Genomic DNA, 23,272 nt, shown 5'->3' with positions numbered 1-23,272 from the left:
TTAGTGACCATAAACTGAATGAACACTTGGAGATGAGATGAGGGAATTCCTTATCAGGTTTAGCTTAGATTGTCTCTGAAGTCCTGAGATTCTGTGATTTTGTGTGATGTAGCGATGGCCTTGGAGGCAAGAAGGCTTGGTTCAAGCCCTACCTCTGACACATATTAGCTGTGTGACCCTGGCCAAGTCACTTATCCTCTCATATCTCAAGTAGCTCTAACATCATAAATTGGTGGGAGAGCACTAATCTATAATGGTAGGGGAAGTTCCCCATTAGGAACATCCTACAGTGATAAAATCGTACTATCCGCTAAAAAAAGACAAGAAAATAGGTGACCTATCTCTTGCCTATCCTGTAAACTCCACAAAGTTAGTTATGGCGCCTTACCTAGCTGTACTCCATGAATGTGTCTTATTTAAACTTTGTATCTCTCCCAGTGCTTACACAATGTTCTTGCAGACAGTCAAATACTTAATATTTGTAAAATTGATTTGATTTGAACTGATTTTATAACCAATAATGACTTTAATCCTACAAACAAAGCCCAGACTGTTCATTTGAAATCTCATCTCTTACTTTCCATCTCTTCCTCCTCACAAAACATGGCAGAAACTGGAACCATTTGCTACAAACTGCAAAGAAGCCATTACTTTTCTACAGAATTCCGTCTGTTCCCTGAACACAAACAGGACTCTAAGTACAGTGCAAGTAAGTGGTTGTTTATTTATTTAGAAAGATGATAAACTTTTGGTTCTAAAAGCAAAGAGACATATTCATTAAAGTATAGGTTGTTGGGTAGCGGGCTAGTTTTGGAAACTAATGTTTATTGGAAATGGGATGTCCAACTTTTAGTTCCCTTTCTTACCTGCAGTAATTGTCCTCAAACATTTGTTTGGTTTGTGAATGTCTCAAATGGTAGAACAATTTCCACAAGAAACTTAGTATACATTTTCCAACTCACTACCCCCATGAAAGTAACCTTCCCAAAAAGAAGGCACCATTTTTGAAGATATGTCGAGGAAATATATCATTTCTCGGGAGACAGAACCCATATTATCCTCCCTTATCCTACCTCTTATAATGGGACCAGTGACTTCCTCTCCTTACCTGCTTGCTGATGAGAATAGTTAATCCCACAACTCCAAGGCACTGGTTGGGGCTTCTCATACATGAGTCAGGACTCTGGTTTTTTTTTTTAATGTAGCTATAGTAGGAATTTATCCATTTATAAAATCCCATATACATTATAAATACAGGTAATTTTCCCATTTACAAAGTCACTAACATTTCCTAGCAAAATACAAATCTCAAGAAAATTGAGTGACCTGAAGCTAAATCCCATTTTCATCTTCCTTTTCCTTTAATCTTCTACTTACATATATATTGGGCAGCTGGGTAGCATAGTGGATAGAGTGCCAGGCCTGGCATCAGGAAGACTCATCTTCATGAGGCCTCAAACACTTACTAGCTGTGTAATCCTGAGCAAGTTATTTAACCCTGTTCTACTCAGTTCCTCATCACTAAAATGAGCTGGAGAAGGAAATGGCAAACCACTCCAAAATCTTTGCCAAGAAAACTTCAAATGGGATCATGAAGAGTCAGATGCAATTGAAAACAACTGAATGACAATGTATACAGTGGTTTATGTCTTATACTATAAATGAACCTGACTTTCACTACAGATGTATTCCAGAGAAGTTTCATGTAAAATGATTTTTTTAATAAAATCACTTGAATGCCTCCCCCAAAGGAGATCACATTTTTTCCTAATAAGAAGCCTTTGATTTTCTTGTAATCTTAGATTAGTGACTTGGCATAAGACCATATAAGTTACTAACCAGGAGATGCCAATAATGCAAGTTCCCTATGTAGGAGGGGCCAGGGAAAGGGGAACATAGGATTTTGAAAAATGGAACAGGTCAGAAGATAGGCTGATAAATCCTCAGAACAATGCCCAACACAGCGCCTTTCATCTGGGGACCACCTAATAGTTATGCAGCCCTGTGGACTAGGAAAACACACTGGATTGGGGTCAGAAAACCTAGATTCTAGTCAATCCTGGTTCTACTCTTAAGTAGATAGATGACCTTGGATAAGTCGTTTTTCTAGACTTCAGTTGCCTTGTCTGCAAAATGGGGGAAGGGATTGAACTAGTTCCATCTCTCTGACCCCTTCTAATGCTAAAGTTCTCTGTTTCTATGTCCAGCAAAGCAAGGATGGAGGGTATTGGGAGCAGCAGTGGAGATGAGGAAGGATGAAGGAACTTGGGGGCATAGTGGGCAGGGCTCCATTCACCTATCTCTCCTGAACCCACAGGATTTGTTCTGCCCACCTCTCCTTCTGCTGCCTATCACTTCTGAACAGGGTTTTTCTCTGAGGAAAAATGTGCCTCATGGAAAGTTTTATAAAGGTTTCCTGGGATTTTTCACCCCAAAAAATCTTATTAACAAAGAAGAGAATAAAAAAGGTCTCCTTCCCTTTTTTCTCCCTTCTTTTCAAAACAAAGAAAAAAATGAATTCTCACAAATGTGGGACTGCAAACAATGGATTAAATAAAGATTCATCTGTATTTCAGTGGAAATCTACACTCAAGCTTCCATAGGCACTGGTCCCTGGAATACTGATGAGTAAGGACGTGGAACAGGGGTTGACATGAGTACTGGTAGGGTTGGGAGAGTCTGTGGTAAAGTGAGAAGAGAGTGAGGAGGGCTCAGCCACTGGTAGCAGCTGAGGGCAAAGAAAAAGGGGGAGAAGAGAAAAAAGGAGACCTCCTGTGGCCATTCCTCAGCCCTAAGTCAATGACTGAGCTTACCTTGTCAACCCTATACAAAACTGAAAATGAGATATTAATCTATGTGCATCGTAGTTTGATACTTTTGTGATTTTATTATTAGCTTTCAGTTGTATAAAATTGTGTTTCTCATAGCACTTTCATATCTTTTGGGGGGGGCATAATGGAAAGAACATTGGATTTAGAGCCAGGAAGACTTGAGTTCAAATTCTTCCTCAGACACTTACTGGCTGCATGTCCCTGGACATCCTCTCTGCCTTGGTTTCTTCATTTGTAAAATGTGATAATAATAGCACTTACCTTCCAGACTTCTTGTGAGAATCGAACAAAATGATACATGTAAAGTTTTTTACAAATGTTAGAGTATTAAATATATATTAACAATTTATTATTTTATCCATGTATCAGTTTTGTCCTGCCTTCTTCAAAGGGTTATTTGTCCCTTTTCTAGATGAGGCATAAAAAATTGTCAAGCCCAATATTAAGGACAGAACCAGAAGGGATTAAAATATTATTTTTCCTTCTTAAAAAATCTTCTTAATTTTAAACTTTTTATAGAAAGAAAATTTGTACAAAGGGAAATTTTAAGTTCAAAAACGTTAAAATAACTCTCTTGGTGCTAGTCTGCATTAGTAGAAGGAGTCTTCTCACTGGGAGTTCCTTATACACAAAAGAAATCACAGGTTCAGAATTTTTTTAAAACCTCAATTTTATTATTGTAGGATAGAGATTAGAACTTTTATTTTTATGATATTAGACAGTGATAGGGACTAGATCTATGATTTCATTGATATAGAGAAACTGCTTCTACCAATGTTGGTAGGGACCTTCTTTGCAACTTTTAGACTTAGTTGCCCAGAGCTCTGAAAGGTTAAGTAATTGCCCAAGGCCTCACAGCCATTATGAGTCAGAGGCAGGACTGGAATCTGGGTCTTTTGATTTCAGAGTCAGCCCTCTATCCACTACTTCATTCTGCCTCTCCTTTTATACTATCAAAGACAATATATTAATTTAAACTCTATGGACTGTAGTTGCTCCATCAGTAAATGCAGGAGGATGGACCAGATATTTTGCTTTTTTTTTCTTTGAGGTCTGTTCTAAAAGCAATGATCCAGTGACTAGTAAAGGACTAATTACAGAAATAAAACCATAGATAATGTCATTACCAACAAAAATGCTACAAGAAACCAAACATGGAGTGCACTTGCAGACAACAAAGGGTCTGGAGACCAAAAATTTAGTATCACTGATCAACAGCTTGATTAGCCAATTGACAATTCCCTCTATTCCATTCTTTGTTTTTCTGTTCAAGATTCATAAGGACTTGAAAATTTTTATTTTTATTTGTGAATTTAACATTCATCAACTCCTGTTATTATTCATAGGCCTCAATTCCAAGCCATTTCTTCCTGTGGAGTGATACTGGGATTTCTTTACCTGCACTGTCTCTGCTAAAACTAAACTCAATAAATCAATAAACATTTATTAAGCACTTGCAACATATCAGACACTGTGCTAAGTGCTAGGGATACAAAAAGAAAAAAAAGATAGTCCCTACCCTCAAGGAGCTTACAGCCTAATTGGGGAAACAACATGCAAACAAATACATCCAAATACTGGATAAATAGGAAATAGTCAACAGAGGGAAAGCACTGGAATTAAGAGGGGTTAATCTCCTCCCATGTGATAGTTGCTATGGCATGGTGTTTGTCACTCATTTTCTTAGACAGGAAGCACCTGAGTCTTAAATATTAGTTCATACTTCAAAGCACTATCCATGAATACATTATGTAAACTTTCTAAAAATATAAAAAAAACCCAAATAAATAAATAAACATATATATCTTTTTTTTCTTTCCCTGTAGGAGGTGGTGGAACTAATCAACAAACATAAGACGATGATGAAGCTTGTTCTGGAAGATGTCCTTCTGGTAACTCTCCGCTTAGAAGGTGGCACAGTCCTTGCCAGGCTCCGGAAAGAAGATTTCTGTGTAACTGAAGATTATAGGTAAGTGGATGCTTTCAAAGCGACATTGGGTGGTAGCCAAAATTTCATGTTAATCAAGAATGAGAATTTGCAAGAACAGTACTTATCATACACTGAAACATATATGGCTGTGTTCCTTAGAAACTGTTCTCCCAAAAAATGCAATTGTGAGAGATGCAACCCAAAACTCTCCTCCCCTTGAAGCCACAATCTCCACGCATTGGCAGGGCCAGTCCTTATCTGCATCTGTCTATGTAAAACAAAAACAGGCTAATTTTATTTAAATACTCAAATGGAAGAAAAATGAACACTCATCATATCTGCCATAGAGTCAGAGACCCTGTTTGATTATGAATGAATTCTCCTTTGTTATCCAATATTCCAACTTGATTTCATCTTGGGAAACTCCATTCTGCCTACCTAAATTCCTTTTGCCATTTCAATTAGACATGGAATTCAGCTTTGCTCCATGCTGCTCAAGGGTCATTGTTTCTCCTCCAAAGAGACTGAATTTCAGGATGGGTGATTTTACTCCATACACATGCACATATATATGAGAGCGAAAGGCTCATTGTTTGGCCGTGGCTTTGTGTGGAAGCATCATGTACTGGCTTTCAAGCATGACTTAGTTTACAAAATTAGGACTTCTATTACTCTGAGTCATCATCGCACTGGCGTATTCCAACATCCTTCCCAGAAGTATTCAAAGAAGCTGTTTCTGTTCGTGACAGGCCTGTCTGAATAGTGCTATGCATTGACTGCTATTGTCTTCTCTTCATCAGAGATGCTATGGAAGCTATAACCAGACTATATAATCAAGTAGATGAAGAGGTCCATAGGCTAGTCCTCTCATCTAATAAGTGCCTTCAGCAGCTGGAGAACCTGCAGGAATTAAGAAAGCTTGAGGAGGGATGTAACCAGGTCAGTACTCGTCTTGAGACAAAACAAATAAGGGGCATCCAAGCCTCTGGCTTTCAATCTGGCCATCTACATCCTTGTTGGACAACTATAATTTGAAAGAAAAAAATTAAAGAATAGTTGATAAACTAATGTTCATCTTTAAAAGATTTTATTCTGTCTGATTTCTTGCCCCCAGACTTCTAGCCCTGATCCCCAAGGGAATCACTCCTGAGATTATCACTTTTCTTCCCTTTTCTCTGAGGATCTAAGATAGCTACAAGGTTCCTTTAATCCTTTATGTTTTCCATCATAATACCATTGTCTCTGAGCATCTGGTAAGCAATTGCCCCTCCTTCTTGAAGGCAGCTATTTTCTGAAGACTGGAAAGATTGCCTTGCTATTTCTCATAACAGACTAAATAATGTTGGTCCAAAAGGTTTGCTTCTAAAATTAAAAAAAAACAACCCACAAGTTTAGATTCTAATTGCAGATGTATCATAGGTACCAGATGGAGGGGGAGACAAGATGGCCGAGTGTGTTAAACCCAGGACAAATTGGGTGTTTGTCATCCCTTTTAAAGGAAGTTCAGCTCTACTTTTCACAGAGAAAAGTAAAGGCTACAGTTATTGAACAGCTTAATGAATGTTCCTGTGGCGTGTTTAACATCTCTTATCATTTTGGACTTCCAAAGTCCCTCTACTAATGCAACTAAAGCACCTGCTCGGTGACTTAAATTCTTAGGGAATAGCTGAGGGTGCTAAGATGTTAAGTGACTTGCCTGTGTTCATACATGTCATAAGTGTCAGACACAGGACTTGAACCCAAATTTCTATCCATTGTGACACTGCCTCTCATGACATCCACACATTCCAAACCTGAAGATTTTGAATCCACTTAACATGTTACTTCAAGGTCCCCTTTCTAAGCAATGGAACTTGTAAATTTGAGCCAAAGACAATTTCTTGTGCTTTGAGCACTTGGGTAAATTGAAATGAAGAACATGAGCTCATCAGTGCATATTTTGTTTATTTAATAACTTTTGTCTCTCAGTTGACCCTGTTAGAAAACATACAGCATTCATTTCTTAAAATAACAGGTCTAATTCTTCATACATTTGGTTTTGATTGCTGTATATCTAATCAAGACTTAATTAACAGAAATTAAAAATACCTATGTGCCTATAAATAATGATCTTATCCCACTATGAAACAAGTAGGACTATTTCCTAAAAGTGAGAGACTGACTCACCCATGTGAGGTTACTAGATTCTTCTGAGGCGCCATGATACATGACCTCTTCTAGGTTATAAAAATAGGCTTCATTTTATCATACTCTGCTATGTTGTTCGGGCCATGGTCCTACATGCACTTAAAAATTGTTTTAATCTTCTTTTCCTATTTAGATTAAATTATGGTTTGAAAATGAGCGAGAAAAATATCTTGGCCCTTTGGAGCTACTTTCTTTGGAGAATGTGAAGAAAAAGCAGGAAGAATTTCGGGTATTTGGTGACATGGTGATGGTAGGTGTTATGGAATGGGTCACTCCCATTGTGGTCTTCACAAATGCTCTTTTCTACCATTATCATCCTTCTGTTATATTCTGATATCCCCACATAGGTGTTTAAGTAGAAATCTGAATTTGCTTTGTACCTCTAAGAAGTAATTGAATCTTGATTTTTCCTGGAAGACAGGAAGGCATTTATCTCTATTATTAGTACTACAATAATCTGTTAGATACATATGTGGATTAAATGGTATAAGGATGTTTAAGTGGTATCGGTTTATATTCATCAAATTTTACCTATTATCTATTATAGTAACTAAATGCCTTAGGCACAAAATCTATTCTATTTCTTATAGACAAGGGGAAAAAATAGGGATCAGAGATACGAATATAAATTACCATAAACAGTATGTCTCTGATTCATTCATTCATTCATTCATTCAATCGATCAATATTGACTAAGTGCCTACTAAGTGCTAGGCCCTATTACAAAGATATCAGTTAAAGAGTCCCTGCCTTCAAAAAACAGGTGTCCACATGTAAGTATAAGCAAAATATATCTGAAATAAATACAAGGTTATTGGAGGGAGCCACTATAAGCTGGGGGTGGGAAAGGTGGGATCAGGAAAGGCCTCTTTCCTAGAGCTGGGTTTGAGCTGAGCTTTGAAGGAAACCAAGTAGAAGTAAGGAAGAAATACTAGGCGTAAAGGCCACCTGAGCAAAGGCAGGGGGACCAGAGATAGAATGTCATGTGTAAGGAATAGTAAGAAAGGATAGTTTTTAGCAAAGGTGTTTTGTATAGATTGAATGGATGAGAAAGGTCAAGGATAATAATGTGATGAGATGATAAGGATTGAAAGAAGGGCTGCTGGATTTGACAAGTAGTCATTGTTTACCTTTGGGTTTAGTAGTAGAAGTAGTAGTAGTAGTAGTAGTAGTAGTAGTAGTAGTAGTAGTAGTAGTAGTAGTAGTAGTAGTAGTAGTAGTAGTAGTAGTAGAAGATCCCAAAACAAGAGTTGGGGGAAATGTACTGTAGTGTCTTGGGCCACTAGAATTCTGTTCATTCATCCTATTGAGAATAAAAGTAATAAATTCCATGATTTGGCATTAGCTGACATCTGCTTCTTAATGATGTTAATTTTTAGGTTAGGAGGCTATTGAAAAAGGTTATTTTTTATGTTGCAATTCTGATCACTTCTGGAGAATTTTGAGCTGGAAGGAACCTGAGTTCCTATAATCCAGCTCCTTCATTTTATAGATGAGAAACTGAGGTCCAAAGAGATTAAATGACTTCTCCAAGTTAACATAGAAAGCAAGGTGCAGAGCTGAGATTTGAATCCAATGTGAACAATGCCAAATATAGCATTGTTTCTGTTGTACAACATTGCTTCTCTACTTCATTAGTGGATACCGATTGTGTTGAACTGGGTAGAAAGCTGTCCTTGACGTAAAGGAAGATCTGGCTCAAGTCTTGTCTTTGACACATACTGACTATGTGACTTTGGGCAGTTCATTTAAACTCCCAGCACCCCTGGCAACTCTTGAAGATTATAATTTGTGGAGAGGGTGCCAATCTGAATTGGTCAAGGGCGTCTCTACCAGTTAGTAGAGGGTTTCTCTACACTAATAAAATCACAGATTCTGTTTTGTTTTGTTTTTTAAAGAGCTGGTAATAGAGGCTTTAATGAAACCTGTGGTGGTAGGAAAAGAGTGTAAAGGCATTGTAGAGGCAGAATTCATGAACTTGGCCACACAGCTGAAAGTGGGAGGTGACACGGAGAAAAGTCAAACACCAAGATTTCAAAAGTAAGAGTGATACGTTCTGGAACCTCCATTAGGTGGTGGGAAATGTGGTAACAGAGTCTAGGACAAAGGTTAGGGCTGGAGATAAAGATGTGGAAGTCAGGTCTATAAATGAAATAGTTGAAGATGTAAGGATAAGCAAAATCGTCCAGGAAGAGAAGAGGGTCTGAGGAAAGAATCTTAGGGAAACATATCTCCCCCCTTAAAGAACCAGAAAGATAAAGAGAATCCAGGGAAGGAGATTGATAGAAAGGATAAGAGACATAGGAAGAATATCAGTAGAATGTATGGTCATGGAAGCCAATGTATCCAGAAGGAGTGGGTGGATGGGTAGTTGTTCAACAGTTTTATGAGCTTCTAAGAAGTCAAGGGATAACAAGGACTAAAAAAGATGATATTAGATTTAGCAAGAAGGGGGCAGCTAGGTGGCACAGTGGATAGAGCACCGGCCCTGAAGTCAGGAGGATCTGAGTTCAAATCCAGCCTCAGACCAAACACTTAACACTAGCTGTGTGACCCTGGGCAAGTCACTTAACCCCAATCGCCTAAAAAAAATAATAATAAGATTTAGCAACAAGCCACTGATGATCTTGGAAGAAAGTAGTATCTGTCCAGTATGGAATTGGAGGAAATGCATTGTGGCATCTTAGGTCACAAAAATACTTTTCTTCTTTAGACTATTGAGAGCAAAAGTAATAAATTCCACAGGTTGACTTTAGCTGATGTTTTGTTCTTGATACTGCAGCAATATTGTAGGAAAGGACTACAATTGGTGAAAGATAATAACTCACCAAACATGGAAGAAAAAATTCAGAACTTCAAAAGGTACCTAAATGACATCATCAGTCAAACAGAGAGAAGAAAAGGGGAGCTGGAGAAGTTGGCCAATCTCTATGAATTTTATGAGACGGTAAGAGAATCAGTTGCCTCTGGAAAATGTGACAAAAAAAAATGACCTTTTTGGGGCAGCATCTTTTTTTTTAAATTTGATAAAATATAACTCCTCCCCAAGTCCTGCTCTAGGCTTCATCCTGGTATGGTACTAATGCTATACTCTTGAAAGTTATTTCCAGAGTGCCCAAGTTCTGACTGGCTACACAAAGTTAGAAAAGCTTCACATACAGTCCCATTGGGACCTAGCTGACAATGGAGAGGCATGCCACCAGCATCTTGATCAATGTGTAATGAAATGTTTGGTCACAGCAATCCATGGGGAGAAAAAAAGAAAGAACAAAATCATCCTCAGCCCTATGCAATCTCCCTGTTTCCACAAGTTCGAAACCATCTATAAACACTACTTTAATTGTGTTTCATCTAAATGTGCTATCTTTGTCCAATGACCAAATCTGTATGTTGCTAAAGGAATTAAACCTCATCAATATTGCCACAAAATGTTGAATGACCTAAAGAAAGACATTTAGCATGTTGAGTATATGTCTCTGTGGGGGATTGTGAAAAAATAGGGACAATAATCACTCAAGATGAGAAGGCATAAATGGATTATGACTGATACCAAAGGAGGGGGTATCCAGATCAACAAGATTAAAAAAAGTATTTTAAGTATTGTTGTCGAGTTAAAATATAACCAGTTCTCTAACTTAAGAGAGATACTAATTTAGCCATAGGTAGAGATGATTTCTTCTCAGTTCCATGTTGTTAACTTTAGGAAGCAGATTGAATTTTATGCCAAATTATCCTGAATAAACAAATCTTTTCTTTCTGCTAATGATTGAAGTCCTACAATTTCATTTATTGCCCCAAATCCCTTAGGTAGACTTAACAACCAACTCAATATATAGCTGCCAACTCATTTGTCATTCTTCTCCTCCCTGGACTGCTAATGCCAAAGTTTGCCTTAAGAAGAGATTCTCTTTAAATGACAGAAACAGAGGAGAAGCAAGAAAGTCCTGGCTTATGAGTCAGATTCCAGCCCTGGCTCTGATATCAAACCATAACCGTAAGCAAGTCGCTTAACCTTTCTTGGTCTTTGTTTTCTCATATATATAATAAGGTGTTTGGATTAGGTGATAAGATGACCACTAAAGTCCCTCTCAGCTATTAAGTTCTACAATTCTGAAACCATCTCCTTATTTTCATGCTATTTGATCAATGTTCTCCACTATCGGGAGTTGTTGGTCAACAGGGGATAAGATAGTAAGTTTTCTATGGGCTATGCAATAGCAGAGACCAGTTCACTAAGGATTTTTCTCAAATGGCTTATATGGAAGTTATTGCTGAGAATTAGATGGTGAGCCTATTTATACTTTTTGCACAAGTTCATCATTTCCCTGCCTTGCGAATTCAGAAATTCATAGAAATAGTATTGGCCTACTGGCCCACTTTACTTTGAAGCATCTCAGAAAATAGGGATATTTCTTACTTGCATGCTCTGATTGATCCATTCCTTCTTTTCTGGTAATGCAGGCAAACGGCTGGATGCTCCATTGCAATGAGTATCTTGAACATCTCTCTCTAGAGACTAATTATTCACCATCAGTGATAGACTATTTAAAAAGCTACCACCAAGAAGCTACTAAAATATCTGCTGAGAACTTCCACAAAGTGAATGACATAGTGCTGGGCCTTGATAGCAAGAAAGAACAGAAACAGTGGAATATTTTATGGCTGAAGTGTCAGCAGACCAAGCATCATTTAGAAGAGGTCCTCTCTGAAGCTATCCAAGGTTCTGGCAGACAGTCTTTCAGCCAGGGTCCCCTGGAGGCTAGTCCAAAAGTGGAACATGAGTTTGTCATTGAAGGTCTGTGGAAACATGGTCAGTCTCCTGGACTTCCTAACCTTGACAGTAGCCTCTGGGAGAATAACAGACTACTGCTCCCCCAACGAGCCAGCTTCTCTGGAATACAGGCTCTTTCAGAGCAAGAGGAGCCAAGTTCAGGTATGTTTTCTCCTCTTAGCTCATCACCCTCACCAAGCGTTACTCCACTGTTGGGGGGGCTCCCCAGGACTGGTCCTCTTTTGGAGGATATGGACAACATCTCTACTTGCTACTCTGAACCTATTCAGTCCCCAACCACCCGGCACAGGAAACACCCTTTCAAAAAGATCATGAAGAAGACACAGAGCTTTGAACTTCCTCAACTTGACAGCAGCCCCAGTGAGCTGCACCGGCATGGATACACTGGCGTTTACATAAAAGGACTGGAGGTGGCCAGCAACGTGGCCTCTGAGAAAAAACATGGGCAAAGGCCAAATGTTAAGAGCCCGCTGATCAGTAGGAACCGAAGCTTGTCATCCCCTTCCAGGATTCATCACACTGAGGAGGAAAGAAAGAGAGTAGGAAGGTGAGAAATGACTACCACTAATCCTCTGAATTTAGGGAGAAGATTTTAGAAACACCCAAACTGTAAATGCATCCATGCTTTTCCGCAAAGTAGAAACTGAGATGCATAACTCCAGGATCCAAACCAGGCTGAAAAAGACATGAGTTTGGTTTGAGTCAACTGAATATGTTCAGAAATATTTTCCTGATTTTTTAAGGTGGGGATCAGTGAAAATATTTCCTCTTTGTTTCCGTATTCCCTTGTGGTGTAGAGTCCCACAAATACTGGCACTGATTGATTGTCAAGCTGGTAATTGTACAGACATTGGACCAGACTCTTTTTTCTGGTCCAGATGGATAAAATACAGTAAGCAAACCAACACCATCATTTGAAAATGAATTACATTAAAAAAAAAACAAATTTATTTTTCTTTACTTCTAAGTGCCAAGAGGTAAGAATTTTGTGTATAATTTCTCTGTTTGATCATGTCTCCTGAAGGAGTAAATTGTGATTTGTCAAACTTTAAGGTGTTTGTAAAGAAACTGACTTACTGAAAATAAGGATAAAGATAATTCATTCACCAGTGGCTAAGAAATTTAGACCATAACTCCATATTCAACTTGAATTTCAGCTTTTATATCATAATGTTTTCTTGTCTGAGCCTCTTTATCAGCAGTTTGAATGTGGTTTGGGGTTTCATTGGTTTTAAGTTCTAAAGGAAGGTATTTTTCATTAGTGCTTAAAGTGGCACCTTAATCCAAAATGAGGATGATGAGGTCAGAGCAATAATTATAGCAATAGGCTAACATTTTAGGACATCTGAATGGCAAAACAACCATACACACACAAACACTACACACCTAAGATTGCTAAATGTGTATATAATTTTTTAAAATAATAAATTGGTCACAAGTATTTATTAAGTACTTACTAGGCTCCAAGCATGCAGGCAAAAATGCAAAGAGTCCTTGCCCTCAGGGGACTTACATTCTATAGGGGAAGAAATTTCAACATAGAAGAATATGCAAAATTAATTCAAGGCAATTTTGTGAGGAGGCATTATACTGAGTTAAAGTATGCAAAGTACTTTCAGCTCAATACATGGAGCCTTTATTGAGCATCTACCATTTGCCAAAACTATGTTTTCCCTCCTAACAAACCTTATGAAGAAGGTATTGTAAGTACTATCCCATCATCATCCGTACTGTCTCTAATCTTCCATCTCTCCCTAACTGCTAGTTTCTTCTCTGCTGCTTACAAACATGCCCAAGGCTACCTACTGGTTTTAAAAAGCTTGGCTGCATCGTAATGCCAGCTATCATCCTTCATCCCTCCTCCCCTACTCAGCTAAACCCATTGAAAAAGCTGTGTACATTCAGTGCTTCTATGTCCTCTCACTCTCATAACCCTCTCTGCATTTTGACTTCATCATTCAACCAAAATTGCCCTCTCCAAGGTTACCAATAGTCTCTTAAGTGTACTATCTAATAGCCTTTCCTCAATCCTCATCATTCTTTATTTATACTGCCATATTAAATGTCTATCTTTACATAGAACATAAAAGCAAATAAGATTCAAGATGCCTTTGTGAGTTTTTTTTTAATATAAATATAATTATTTCCTGGGCTGTCTTGCAACCCTGGTAACCTCTAATCTATTCTGAGTTATCTGTGGTAACGAGGATAATAATGAGGTAATGAGGATCTGTGAATCCTGATTATCAGGATCCACAGATAATCCCAAAACTCCATTCTAGTCAATAGTTGGTGTCTTCTATTCTCCCACTGCAAAAGAAAAAGATACACACACACACACACACACACACACACACACACACACACCTCTTCATGTGAATATACCCAAAAAATTCTGAGGAAGTAGCCATGCTTGCTGGGTTTTTTATCTTCATTTCTCTTCTCTTATTCTTTACCAGAGGTTCCAAGGAGTAATGAAATTGGCGAGAGAGGCCAATATAAGGTGGACAAATAGGACAATCCAAAAGCCTGGTTCATCATGAATTTGATAATTAGCCCCTGAATCAATGAGTTAACTGCATTTAACTTCTTAGGGAGTGGAGGCAGAGAGGGAAAGCTTGAGCTTAGGGTGCCATGGACATGAGCTCTGTGTGTGGACCAAGCATGCTTGGTTTCCATCCTTTACTCAGGCCCATCTCTGAATTAGTCTGCACTCTGAGAAAGGCATTATTTCTGACATGAATTTGCCCTACAGGGAATAAATAGGCTACTTCAAAGAGACGTTATCTTTTTTTTTTTTTTTGCTGTATGCAAAGTACAAATTTGGGGGGATAGGTTCAGGAATTTTGCATTGAGTAGAAATATACAGACTGCAATAGAAATTGTGGAAGGAAGTCACACTGTTGGGGAAACACCCATACTTAGAGGAAATTCAGTCCTTCCCAAAAATCAAAGTTAGGGGAACACTTTTCATTGCAAGAATCAAAAAGAAAAATTTAAAATATTGTTTTCAGATACTGGTATGCAGACTATTGTCTAAACTAAAGTGTTTTTATCCAAAAGCCCTGTGCTTTTCAAAAAGAAGACACTTTGCTCAAGTCTCGCTTAATAACAACTTAAGCCTGGCACCCGGATTGTTTAAGCAAGGCATGCCTTATTTCAGGTTAGTGCTTCATTAACATCTTTATGGTAATTCAAAATTTCTAAAATGAGGAATTATTTAGTGAACTGGCGAGAGACAAACTCAGGAATGGTCAGGAATGCAATCACTACATACTCCCTTCTTTCCTGACTTTTATTCCCTAATCTAATTAAATTATTATTTTGAGCTGAGTCATCAGATTAACTGTGATGGAAAAACAGAAGGCATCAACAAAACATTAAAACCAATTAAAATAAATCACCAGACCACTGCCCCCTCAAGAAAAAATAAAGATTACTATTTTAGCTATCCAGATAAAATTAGGATTGAATTATAACAAACAAACGACAGAAAAAGGAGTTTGTTCTCAATATTACACCCTACTTCCTCTTCCCCCTCACTGCTCCCACTGCAACCCCATTTTAATTTAAGAACAAAAATCACTAATTCCATATGCTTCCCTCTTACCAGTAGTAGTGGTGGATCAGTACTTCTAAAACTGACCATAAAACCTAAGTCTTGTTCAGCAGAGGAAATCCTTTCCTTCTTTGTTGGTCTGCTGGAGAAAGTTAATTTGGTAGCACAAATACCTGCCAGAAATGTGTTTCAGCTGTCCTGGTCAGCTCCTCATAGGCCAGTGGTGCTATTAATAATCTGTCATATCTGAATTTGTTTAAACAATTCACATTATTTAAAAAAAAAAAACCCACTGTCTGATGAAGTGAGCAAATCAAACCAGCTATCCAGCTATGCTACAAATCAAATATCATCAGAATTTCTTACTGTGGATATCATTTCTGTCATTAGGTAGCTGATACTTACTTTGTCACATTGTATAAATGATGACAACTCAACATCTATCCCCACCACTTCTTATCAATTCACTCCTCTACTGAATTATTGCAGGTACTACTGAGGATTTCAGAAGACTTTTAATTTACAGTATCCTAGAAAAGAGTCAAGATAAGTGCTTAGTTTTGTTTTGTTTTGTTTTTTAAGGATTGTATATGGCTACGAAACAAGCTGTCACTTCATTTAGGTCTCCTCTTGAAAGTATGGTTGAATATTGATTTAAGCCAAAGGGCACAAAAGCTAAATCTGGTAGGGGCATAAATTGAAAGTAATCACACTCTGATTTCTCCACACAACCAGAACACTGAATCTCATATCCCATAGACTTGGCCTCTCAGTTACTCTGCCTTCTATTTGTGTTCCAGGATTTCATGCTGAAGACCCACTTTATCTATCATGCAGGGGTCTGGTGAAGTGAGTCATACTAACAAAACTCATACAAGATTGATTTGTAAACCAGAAGGCCAATATGTTCGATTTTGAGAACTACAATAAGACAATATGGTCTCTTGCCAGTAAGGACACCTTCTTGGGAAATGAAATAAAAGTCAAGAGATGATTTCCTGAATACAGAAGCACAGCAAAAAGGTTAACAGGATCATGGATTTAGAATTAGAAGAGCCCTTACAAGTCATAAATTCATGGATTCAGAGCCGGAAGAGATCTCAGAGGCCATAGAGTCCAGCATTCTTATTTTACAGATGAGAAAACTGAGGTATAAAGGGGTTTAGTGATTTGCTCAAGTTACATTGGGTAGCAGATGACACAGTTGAGATCATAAGTCAAGTACTCAGATTCCAAATCCAGTACCCTTTTATTACAACATACTTGAATGGCTTTAGGTACTGTTGTCAAGCTATGGGAGACAGTCACACCTTGAATCACAAAGAAGAGATATTCATTTTAGCTGTTCAGGCTCCCACTTTCTCACTCTGGAGACACCATGACAAATTCTTAGACTATATCTCTCCTTTTTATCCACTCCATAATGACCATGAGCTTTTTTCTGTGTTTAGGATTAGAATATCCCATTTTTTCATTTTATCAGCCTTTCAAAATATGTCATAATTTCTAATGACACAGCCCATTTTACATTGATCACATTTTAAGGCAGTTACTTCCTGATAGGAAATACACTTATCTTTGTAGTAAATTATCTCCCAGCCCGATTTTAGGATGGATTATTTCAGGGACAGTCTCCTGTGAACATTTACCCTGGCCATGATAGGTATAATCTTGCTAGTTCCATAACTCCTTCTCCTTGACCTGGGTGTCTTGAACTTTTCTTGACTATTTCCTGAACTGTCATCTCAACCATTTCTTTTCCTGTGTCTTTGGAGTCCATTTTATTTTGAGGCCTGTTGACTTCCATCCACAGCTTATATTCTTCATTTTTTATTTGATTGAATTTGTGACTATAAGACAAAATAGATTTTTTCAGAGCATTTTGTGTTTGGGTAGTTAGCTTATGAATCAGAAGTCAGTTTTCTCCAATTTATTTCATCTCATTCTTGTTTTATTTTGTTGAATATTTTCCATTTTTATTTAATTATAGAACTACTTGTGTATTTAAGACTCCAAGAACTGGATTTATTTCTGAAATGAAAGTCACTTTGACTCAAAATATATGCAAAATTTTTATTAATGGCTTGGATAATGGGAAAGATATCATGCATATCCAATGTGAAGATGGGATAATTAGCATGTTGGAAGACAGTATTAGGATTCAAATAGATTTTGATAGGTTAGAAGATTGAGTTAAATCTAAAAAGATGAATTGTAATAGGAATAAAGGTAAAATCTTAATTTGGATTTAAAAAATCAACTAAAGTACAAAATGAGGAAAGTATGACTAGACAGCAAATCATGTGAAAAATATCTGGGAGTTTTAATGAATTATAAGCTCAATAAAAGTCAACAGTGTGACTTGGAAGGCAGAACAACTAATGCAATTTTAGGTTACATGGAAGTACATAAGATCCAGGAAAAATGAGGTGATAGTCCCACTATCTGCTCTTGTCAGACCACATCTGAAGTTTTAGTGAAGTTTTGGGTGCCATGTTTTAGGCAGAGCATTGATAAACTGAGGAGTGGGTAGAGGAGAGTGAACAGGACAGAGAAACCTCAAGTTCATGCCTTAAGAGGACTGGCTGGAGGAACTTGGGATGCTTAATGTAGAGAAGTAAAGACTTAAAGGGAGACAAAATAGCTATCTTAACACATTTGAAGGGCTGATACATTACAGAGAGATTAGACTTTTTCTTTTTTGCCTCAGAGGGCAGAACTGGGAAGAATGGATGGAAATCACAAAGAGGCAAGTTTAGGCTTGAAAAGCTTCGAGATAATTAAAGCATCCCAAAGTATAATTGGGCTACCTTGCCAGGTGGCAAGTTTCCCTTCCTTGAAGTCTTTATGCAAAGGCTGAGTGACAATCTGTCAAGTACATCAGTTAGATATGATCCTGTTTCCAGGACAGTTTGCGATAGGTGGCCTCTTTAATCCCTTCCAAATCTAAAATTCAGTGATGCATGGAGCCTGTGTGGAATTCAGTCATATTATACATCATCCTCTTCATTTCCAACAGGTCCTTTACACTTGGGTGAGGAAAGGCCAATACTGCCTTTTACAAGTAATATGGAAAACTTTCTTGTCACAGAAAGATCTTTCCAAATCCAGCTAAGGCTTTTTTATTTTTTCTACCATTTCTTACTTCCCTACCTCAAAAAAGCAACTCTTAGGACTAAATAAGGTAAGGTAGGTAGCATGCAACCAAGAGTGTAATACAAGGAAGGAAGGATGCATAGAGGAATGCTTTTTTATAAATGCGCATATTTTTAATACCAGAAAACTCCATTGTCTGTGCAATACGGGGATTTATGTTGTGATAATTTACTTTAAGTAGCATAGAGGAATTGAATTTTTCAAGTAGAGGGAAAGGTAGATAGAGATGTCATGCTAATTTCATCCTTGTTTAGAGTACTCACAAACCCTATCCTGGCTCTACTCTGAGGTTATCTGGGAGGAAAGGAGGGAAACCAAGGTATTAGGCCATCCACTAAGACTGTGAATATTTTACCGCTTGGAATTATTCATTCTTTGAAAACTGGAAGAACTGAATAGAAAGATTATCTTTTTGACCATGTGACCAATCTATTTATAACCCAGCTTACCTCCTCACTTCAAAAATTGATTTTTTTTTAAACACTAGGGTTCTCTAAGCCTGTTTTTGTTCCTATGTGTGACATGTATAACATGAAATAAAATTTCTTTTATAAAACCCAAAGCAAAGCCACTGTGACTGCAGCCAAGGACCCCTCGCCATGTTTGAGTGCTGAGCAAACATTGTCATGACCTTTCCATGTTCAAAACAGCTGTTCTGTGTCTTCCAGCAATAAAGTGCAGCATATAATGGATGAAATGATCACCACTGAAAGGGAATATGTTAGATCCTTAGGATATATCATCGACAACTACTTTCCAGAAATGGAAAGAATGGACCTCCCCCAGGACTTGCGAGGGAAGCGCAACATAATCTTTGGGAACCTGGAGAAGCTCTATGATTTCCACTGTCAGTATTTTCTCAAAGAGCTGGAGCACTGCAGAGACTGTCCCTTGCCTGTCAGCCACTGTTTTCTGAGACATGTAAGTTCCCCTTCCAAGGAAGGGTTGGTCTTCTTGAGATTCCAGGTGTCTACAGCTAGCTAGCTGTTAGGATTACCAAGGGAATTGCTGTATTCCTTACCTGTTCTGGGTTTCACTGAGGAAATGGCCTCTAGCTACTGAATGCCCTGTGAAGTCCTTCCCAGTTTTAAAAATTCCTCCTGGACAGTGAGTACTCCTATATGCCCACAGCAGTGAATTTGAATTTTTCAGATGCTTGGGATATAGAGTCAGGAAATATATATAGGAGGCAAACTCCAAGGCTATTTTTGAAACAAAAAATTTGGCACCAAAACAATTTATTGTTCTTACAAAAGGCTTGTTCGGGATCTGGTTCCACACTTTTTGGGGAAAGCTGAAGTGTTATTTAGCTTGATCATCCTAAAATCAAGAAGGAGGGGAAGGTACCAATGGAAGGAAATAACACTTCACAATGCTTCTCCTCATTACTGGAGAACTAACATTTCACATAAAAGGATGGAATTTCACACACATGGGATGGAAGAAAATATACTGACTGTACATGTAAATGAAATCAGTTGTACAGTTCATCTCCCGACATTCAAGCAAAGGCTCTCTGGTCATAAAGTGCCCAAACTCAATGTCAAAGAGATGAAGTAGGCGTGCAATCTCGGATTTTCTTGCTACTGGCCTCCTAGTGCCTGTCCATGAAAATAAGAAGAGGAATGCTATGGATTTGTATAGGACTTTGCAGTTTTCAAAATGCTTTCATAGACATCTGTTTGTGGGTTAGCCTACGTACTGACATACCACCTACTCCCAATCCAGAATTGTACTCTATGGTCTCTGTGCTTGAATGTGGCAGCTAAAGTCTCGAAGAGCTCAGGTTAGTGATTGAGGAATGGTTGCTTTCCATTCCGTTCACCTTCTGGGCAAGTCACTTAATCTCCCCAGATCTCTGTTTTCCCATCACTAAACAGTAGATTGGACTAGACGGCTCCTTGGCCTTTGAGGTCCCTTCCAGCTCTGAATTCTATGACCCTATCTTTGATCCTTCAACTTGGAAAGGGGCTTCATTTTCTATCCTGGGACCATTAGAACTTTTTTTGTCTCTTTTGTCCTTTCATCAGAATGTTCATGTTAAGAGCTTGTTTTTATAAAGTCATATTTCCTATTCCTACCCTTCCCCCCCAACACACACACACACACACACACACACACTTCATCCCTAAATTCTAAAGCAATTCCCTTTTCTCAGTGGTGGTTATTGGGTAAGAGTGAATAGAAACAAGTGGATATACTCAGTTCTCCTGTCCCCATAGAGGATAATGAGGAGGATAATAAGAAGATTAATGAGCTTATGCTTATTAATGCCCCTCTCTAATATCTTGAGTAATGGTAGACAGGCTACAGAATGTGTCAAGAACTCTACATCTCCCTTCAATTCCCCTCCAGTGATTGCCAAAGGAAACTGGTAACCATTTTTTGAAGCTTGCAGAGGTCAGAAAGTGAGGCCACCATAAGTGATAGCTAGAGCCCTGCTTTCAGATTTGGGCACCCATTCTATTTAGATGTGGGAGAATAATGGCATGTGTTGCTTGAAACTATTGTTTCTTTGCTCTTTGTACAGCAGAACCATAAAGAAAGTGCTCAAGGAGCAATGCCAAAATCACACTGAGCTTGGGAATGTCAAAACAGACTTTGAGAGATGGCCATCCCCTGACTGCCCTCCACCCCCTGGCAAAAGCTTAAGGAGAATGCCAAGAGCCAAAGAAAGAGAAAGGGGAAATTACTAGATGTCTTTTTGTCAGTTCCTTAGCAGTATGTTCAAGACCAGGGTCTGCCAAGCAAGAGGAAAACAACCCAAGTCCCATTAATAAATAAAGTACGCTAGGTGGCCTGGGGAACATTACCAATATAAGAAAAGCTTCTGGATTGTCAGGGCCCAAATGCATACAATGTCAAAATGGAAGCTTTGATAAGGAAACTAAAAATCTGCTATCTCCTCTTCTCCCTTCCCCACCCTCAGTAATCACATCAGCCCTATAAACAGCTGCTGCTTCAGATGTTAGCATTTTGCTATTTAAAAAAAAATAAAAAAATCTAGGCCACAACAGTACTAAGTCATGACCTCTGAAAACATTTTCTTGATTAGTAGTCCAGGGGCAGTTCGGTGGCCTAGTGGATACAGCGCTAAGCTTAGGGAGAAGTCCTGAATTCAAATGTGGCCTCAGACACTAACTATGTGATGCTGGGTGACTGTCAAAGACATTAAGTAGAAGAGAAGGCTCCAACTTACATTTTTAGGAGGACTTTTTCTTACCAGGATGGGCCCAATGCCAATGAAATCACAGGTCCAGTGCCTATACTTTAAGAAAATAAATCCACTTTTGCTTCATTGTAACTTTGTTTCCCATTTTTCTTCCTTTTTTAGCATTTTAACACTTCTCTTTTCTCTAGCCCTCAGTTCTCTTTTCTTTCTATTCCCTCTTTCCCACAAGTAGAGGATAACAGGCCCCAAGAAACCTATTCAATAGCTGTTTCTGCTGGAGATACTACATTGTTACAGGGCACTCCTAGAAACCTTCCTATGTTGATCATGACTATTGTGGTTTCTGGATTCTAGAGTTTCACCTTCAGAGCCTGCCTGTGTTTAGGTTTGGTAATTATTATATAATTACCAAATTATATATATTTGTAATATAATTATATTATATATAGATAATAATTATAGCTCACATTTATATCACACTTTCAGATTTGTGAAGTTCATTGTATACACTTTCTCTTTCGAGCCTCGCAACAGTCGTGTAATATAGGTACTATTATTCATCCATTTTATAGGTGAGGAAATTGAGGCTCAGATTGGTTAGGCAGCTTGCTTGTGGAAACACAGCTAATGAACTTCTGATTGCTGATGCCAAGGTTAGCTCTCTATTATGCATCATGCCACATTATCTTCACACTCTCTCTAAGGTAGCTGGAGTTGATGAAGTAGGAGACTTCAAGAGAGTCTCCCAGGCTTCCCTGAAGGTTAGAGGGAAATAAATGGGTGGAGAGTCTTTCCTAAAATACTTGCCTTTCCTAATGTTTTTTATTAAGCCTTTGCCAGGTAGTAATCATGCTTAGGATTAAGTAAGCATTCACACCTAAGCGTGTAAAGGAGGGTATTTGAATGAGGGTGGCTTGGGACAGAGGTGTTAGTTCTTCTCATTTTAAGACTGTCCCTATGCGGTTTATGAGTCGTCCACCTCTTGGTCTCATTGTTCTCTCCCTCAACAAGACCTCCCCAAAGCCTCAAAAATAACATCACCCCGCTCAGTGATTATCAACTAGTATTTCCCTTTCCCATTTATAAAAATGCAACGTATGTGTTTTGGCAAAATAGTTTCCCAACTCTTCCATTCCCAAGGGACCTCTTGTGAAACAATGTGTAGACTGTTGGACTTGTAATCAGGAAACTTGAGTCTCAGATACTTACTGTGTGATCCTGGGCAAGTCCCTTAATCTCTGTTTGTCCCAGTTCCCTAACCAGTAAAATGGGGATGATAATAATAGCATCTACCTCAGAAGATTATTGTGAAAATCAAATGAGATAACCTATGAAAAGCGCTTTGCAAACCTTTAAGAACCAAACGTTGTTATTCTTGTTGTGTAGTTGTTTTTCAATCAAGTCCGACTCTTTGTGACCCTATTTGGGGTTTTCATGGCTGAGATACTAGAGTAGTTTGCCATTTCCTTCTCAAGCTCATTTTACAGATGATGAAACTGAGGCAAACAGGGTTAAGTGACTTGCCCAGAGTCACAGAGCTAGTAAGTATCTAAGGCCAGATCTGAACTCAAGAAGAGGAGTCTTCCTGACTACAGACCCAATACTTTGTGCACTATGGCATCACCTAGCTGCCCCAAAGAATTAA

The 23,272-nt window shown here is 38.3% G+C and overlaps 1 protein-coding gene across 2 annotated transcripts in view; it reads left to right on the top strand.

Moving 5' to 3' along the window:
- Positions 1–23,272, top strand: part of PLEKHG4B (pleckstrin homology and RhoGEF domain containing G4B) — a 192,847-nt gene that overhangs the window by 138,228 nt on the left and 31,347 nt on the right. For both annotated transcript variants that reach the window (XM_027869104.1, XM_027869103.1), the window contains exons 9-15: positions 611–709; positions 4,658–4,800; positions 5,562–5,700; positions 7,082–7,198; positions 9,731–9,895; positions 11,410–12,287; positions 19,124–19,376. In XM_027869104.1, the coding sequence (XP_027724905.1) occupies positions 611–709; positions 4,658–4,800; positions 5,562–5,700; positions 7,082–7,198; positions 9,731–9,895; positions 11,410–12,287; positions 19,124–19,376 (1,794 nt within the window). The remainder of the gene's footprint in view (positions 1–610; positions 710–4,657; positions 4,801–5,561; positions 5,701–7,081; positions 7,199–9,730; positions 9,896–11,409; positions 12,288–19,123; positions 19,377–23,272) is intronic.

The sequence above is a fragment of the Vombatus ursinus genome, unplaced genomic scaffold (genome assembly GCF_900497805.2).
Source record: "Vombatus ursinus unplaced genomic scaffold, bare-nosed wombat genome assembly UNPS02014791.1, whole genome shotgun sequence".
Classification (NCBI taxonomy): Eukaryota; Metazoa; Chordata; class Mammalia; order Diprotodontia; family Vombatidae; genus Vombatus; species Vombatus ursinus.
Note: the sequence above shows the minus strand (reverse complement) of the source record. Positions and strands in the feature narration are given on the sequence as shown.